Genomic DNA, 5,000 nt, shown 5'->3' with positions numbered 1-5,000 from the left:
CCAAAGTAAAGAAGGTGGCCGCCAAGAAGCCCGCCGCGGCGAAGAAGCCCAAGAAGGTAGCAGCCAAGAAGGCCGTCGCCGCAAAGAAGTCCCCCAAGAAGGCCAAGAAGCCCGCTACACCCAAAAAGGCCGCCAAGAGCCCCAAGAAGGTGAAAAAGCCCGCCGCAGCGGCCAAGAAGGCAGCCAAGAGCCCCAAGAAGGCTACAAAGGCAGCCAAGCCCAAAGCCGCCAAGCCCAAGGCAGCCAAGGCCAAGAAGGCAGCCCCCAAGAAGAAGTAAACCTATTACAAACAGTGTTCTACTCGACACATGTTGTACCACAAAAGGCTCTTTTAAGAGCCACCCACCTCTTTCCATAGAAAGCGCATTGATTTCCATGTACTACCTGTCGTGGAAAAGAAATTACGCACACTAGGCTACTTTTACGCACACAACATTGTCCCACTCTGGGTGTGTGCGAAGGGAGAGGCATATAATAGAGGGCCAAAATGGCTCAGAAATTCGACCTCACGAGTGCACCCTCACCAGCCATTTTTATATATGAGCCACTGGGCTATTCCCGTTCAGAGGCAGGCTGCTGTGATGTGTTACAAGTGCCATGTAATAACAATAACAATACTATAGTGGCTTCGAATTGAAACTCACGAGTGCACCCTCAACAGCCATTTTTATATATGAGCCACTGGGCTATTCCCGTTCAGAGGCAGGCTGCTGTGATGTGTTACAAGTGCCATGTAATAACAATAACAATACTATAGTGGCTTCGATTTCAAACTCAAGAGTGCACCCTCACCAGCTGTTTGTTTCCCATTTGGAGAGAAATAATGTGTGGATGTCATTTCGGACATTTTGGCGCTCACGCGAAATGACACAAAGTAACAAAGTCGGAGGGAAACAAAGTAGCCTCTCACTCGCTGCCTGTGGGTGGGAACCGGCTTAGGGCTGTCTGTCTGTCCATCTGTCTGTCCCTCGCTCCAATTGGATAAGGCCACACCGGCCCGGTGGCCAATCGTTGCCTCTTGTGGCGAGGTATATGTACGGCTCTCGAAGTGGCGAGCGGCTCATTCAGACTTTCTGTGACTTTCTCAAGCTACCAATATGAGCGGAAGAGGCAAAACCGGAGGCAAGGCCAGGGCGAAGGCAAAGACCCGTTCATCCCGTGCTGGCCTCCAGTTCCCCGTGGGCCGTGTGCACAGGCTGCTGCGCAAAGGCAACTACGCCGAGCGTGTGGGCGCTGGCGCACCAGTCTACCTGGCCGCCGTACTCGAGTACCTGACTGCTGAGATCCTGGAGTTGGCCGGCAACGCTGCCCGTGACAACAAGAAGACTCGTATCATCCCCCGTCACCTACAACTGGCCGTCCGTAACGACGAGGAGCTGAACAAACTGCTCGGCGGTGTGACCATCGCTCAGGGTGGTGTGCTGCCCAACATCCAGGCAGTCCTACTCCCCAAGAAGACCGAGAAGGCAGTCAAAGCCAAGTAAATTCGCTACTGCGACTTCAACTTGACTACTCAACCCCCAAAGGCTCTTTTAAGAGCCAACCACCTAGCTCTCCAAAAGCGCAAAGTACCTTTCTATGACCGCAATACATTGAGTGGGTGTATACACAACTATTTCGACATTCTGTGCCCACATGAGGCCTTGCATGAACAACAACACCTACTTGGCCTCATTTGCCATAGCAGGCTAGCATTAGATGATACGTGCCTATAAGCTGTCACTCTTGACTTTGGCGACTATTATTGCGCGTAAAGGGCCGGGCGGCGTCCTATTGCGCGCGCACCGGGAGTTTGAGTTTTGGAGAGGCCGGGCCTCCCGTCCAATGGCCAACGGAGGAGGCCTGCGAAACGGGCCAATCGGGGTGGTGGGGAGATGGTGTCCAATCAGCAGGCGCCACTGCCGGCTTTATAAACTTCACATAGGCATTTCGAGGCTATACTCCCGACTGTCAGAGCAGCGCCATGGCCAGAACCAAGCAAACCGCTCGCAAATCCACCGGTGGCAAAGCCCCCAGGAAGCAGCTCGCCACTAAGGCTGCTCGCAAGAGTGCCCCGCCACCGGCGGTGTGAAGAAGCCTCACCGTTACAGGCCCGGCACCGTGGCTCTGAGAGAGATCCGTCGTTACCAGAAGTCCACTGAGCTACTCATCCGCAAACTGCCCTTCCAGCGCCTGGTGCGAGAAATCGCCCAGGACTTCAAGACCGACCTGCGCTTCCAGAGCTCCGCCGTGATGGCCCTACAGGAGGCTAGCGAGGCTTACCTGGTCGGCCTGTTCGAGGACACCAACCTGTGCGCCATCCACGCCAAGCGGGTGACCATCATGCCCAAGGACATCCAGCTGGCCCGCCGTATTCGCGGAGAGCGCGCATAAATGAGGATGACCTGAACTCGAATATCCCCCAAAGGCTCTTTTAAGAGCCACCTCCATATTTCCATCAAAAAGGCACAATTGTTCCATGTATACACGCACCTCTACATTAGCCACCATGTATGTTGTTCACTAACACGTCTAAAAGCTACGTATTGCACCTTTTTAGTTGCCTGAAGTCTAGCTTCAATGTTTGTGTGTGTATATACACAACCATCTGGCATCATCCACTTCCTTTGAACTATATAGTAACACAGTAAAATGCTTTACAAAGGAGGGGAAAAAGAAACGAGTGATAATATAGGCCGAATAGTAACAAGAATTGTGTTCAGATGAATAATTGACACTATTAGTTGTGTGTAATAATAGCCTTGCATGCAGTCCAGAAAAAACATGCATGCCAACTTACTTTGAAAGTCCCATGTTGCAGTGCTGCTGAGAGACTCATGCAGAGGCCCAAACTTTACAATGGAGCACGGAGGCCATCTTGTGGTTAAATGTGGGTACTGCACCTCATGGTGATTCCCTTTCAGCATTTGCTCTTTAGGCCAGCGTTTCCCAAACGCGGTCCTGGGGTCCACAAGGGGTGCGCGTTTTGCGTTTTGCCCTAGCACTCCACAACTGATTCTAATACTCCCAGCTTGATGATGATGAGTTGATTATTTGAATCAGCTGTGTAGTGCTAGGGCAAAAACTCCCAAAATGTGGCCCGAGTTTGGGAAACCCTGCTTTAGGCTAATACTAGCCTATTAGGATGACTTGGTTCGATCGCTTTAATGGCAACTGCTGAACTCTGGTTTCACTAATTACTTGTCCCAGGTCACCATTATGAATCCAATAGCAAAACAAATGTTTCAAAATTGCTCAATAGTGAAAAAAGGCCAGGAAATGATGGGTTCTCAGCAATATTTCACCAACAACCAATCACTATTCACGCATAGACATTAGGATCATCAACAAATATTCCTAAGTCATACTACAAAAAGGGTTGTAACGAAATGGATTTGTCTGTTCAATGCAAGTTCAACGTCAAAGAAAAAGTGCATCACCACAACAAACGTGTCTTTAGATACACTGTAAAAAATGACTTTGTGGAATGTACTCAAGCTATTACAGTCAACAAAAGCACACGTCATATTGTTGAGTAGATCTTTTTGCTTGTTTTTATGAGTAGATAAGCTTGAGTAAGTTGAGTTGATGTGGTCCAATACATTGAGTAAAGATGATAGAGACGTAAAAAGGATTATATTACATTGATTCGACTCAAATAGACATTGTGTTATTTTACCTGAATGATTCATCCTATTATGTATTTAGACCAACTTACTTTGGATTCACTCAATCACATCCCTTAAGAGAAAAGGTATCCGGACACCGGGAATCCATTTATTTAAACATCAACGGTTTGCAAAACATCTGTTATTATGAGTTGACAAATTACGTAATTGCAATCAACACTGCAGGTAACTCATGATTGCTGCAGGTAGGCAACACCGTAGAAATAGGAACTACAACACTAACAACAAGTGACATTTACTCCTGATGTACTGACTGACCTGTTGCAACCTCTACAACCACTGTGCTTATTATTTGACCCTGCTGGTCATCTATGAACGTTTGAACATCTTGGAGAAAAATGTGTGAAACCACTGCCTATATGAGGAGCTGTCGTTGTTTGTTTTATTACCACATACTTATGGAAATTGCACCGGTTGAGAGATGATGGCTCTCTTGTGCCTACGGTGAAGGGTACTTCTGATCCAGCAGGTGGTGCTAAGATCCCTCCCTATATGACTTGAATGATGAGTTGATTTATTCCTTATAGCTCCTAATGATTTTAAGGCCAGTGTTGGCAAACATTACTTGTGCTCCAGCAGGTGGCCATGACATCCCTCCCTATATGACTTGACTGACCAGTTAGTTGATGGACTCCTTATAGCTCCTAATGATTTTAAGGCCAGTGTTGGCAAACATGACTTCTGCTCCAGCAGGTGGCCATGAAATCCCCCCTATATGACTTGACTGACCAGGTAGTTGATGGACTCCTTATAGCTCTTAATGATCTCAAGTGTCTGTGTTTTTATGTGGTTAGGAGTTTTGCTCACTGCGTGTCCCCCTTCCATTTCAGTGTTTCCCAACTCCAGCGGTAGAGTAGGCTACCCCCAACAGGACCCATTTTTCTTGTAGGCCTGGACAGCCACAGCTGATTGAACAACCTGTCACCTAAATTACCAAGTCCTCAATGAGTAGAATCAGGTGCAACAACAACAACAACAACAACAACAATATGAGGAGAGGGACACAGTGTACTAGCTGATCTCCCAGTTGTCACAGTTTGGCCTTGTGTTCCACATAGCCTATATCAGTATTTGAGTATGTTTCCCGCGTACGTTAGTTGCTTTCACGTCATCTTTGAAATCGCTCCTCCCTAGTCCCCTAGAACGAGCGCCCTCCCCTTTGCAACGCCTCCGAACATATAACAGAGGCGCGCTTTCTGTGCCGCCGGCCTCAATCAGGTCGACCAAACGCAGATAATAGCGCACCGCGCACCGGCGCTGAAGTCATTCATTCACTTGAACTCAACTAGCGAACACACCATGTCCGGAAGAGGCAAAGGCGGCAAGGGACTC

At 48.4% G+C, this 5,000-nt stretch overlaps 2 protein-coding genes and 2 pseudogenes across 2 annotated transcripts in view; all 4 read left to right on the top strand.

The window, feature by feature from the left end:
- Positions 1-409, top strand: part of LOC121565886 (histone H1-like) — an 828-nt gene extending 419 nt beyond the window's left edge. The window contains exon 1 of the mRNA XM_045219510.1: positions 1-409. This exon is cut by the window's left edge and continues 419 nt beyond it. Within this exon, the coding sequence (XP_045075445.1) occupies positions 1-278 (278 nt within the window). The 3' untranslated portion in view covers positions 279-409.
- LOC121553889 overlaps positions 1-755 on the top strand; it is a 20,196-nt pseudogene extending 19,441 nt beyond the window's left edge.
- LOC123481290 overlaps positions 1-5,000 on the top strand; it is an 18,002-nt pseudogene that overhangs the window by 12,662 nt on the left and 340 nt on the right.
- Positions 753-1,741, top strand: LOC123488666 (histone H2A). The gene has a single exon (XM_045219511.1). It carries the CDS (start codon positions 1,098-1,100, stop codon positions 1,482-1,484), a length of 387 nt encoding a protein of 128 aa, XP_045075446.1. The 5' UTR covers positions 753-1,097; the 3' UTR covers positions 1,485-1,741.

The sequence above is a fragment of the Coregonus clupeaformis genome, unplaced genomic scaffold (genome assembly GCF_020615455.1).
Source record: "Coregonus clupeaformis isolate EN_2021a unplaced genomic scaffold, ASM2061545v1 scaf2422, whole genome shotgun sequence".
In the NCBI taxonomy this organism is placed as follows: domain Eukaryota; kingdom Metazoa; phylum Chordata; class Actinopteri; order Salmoniformes; family Salmonidae; genus Coregonus; species Coregonus clupeaformis.
This window is presented reverse-complemented; position numbering and strand designations above follow the sequence as displayed.

Bases quoted from the DNA above. Each gene is read 5' to 3' on its own strand.
- LOC123488666 (XM_045219511.1), top strand. From the start codon at position 1,098: ATGAGCGGAAGAGGCAAAACCGGAGGCAAGGCCAGGGCGAAGGCAAAG.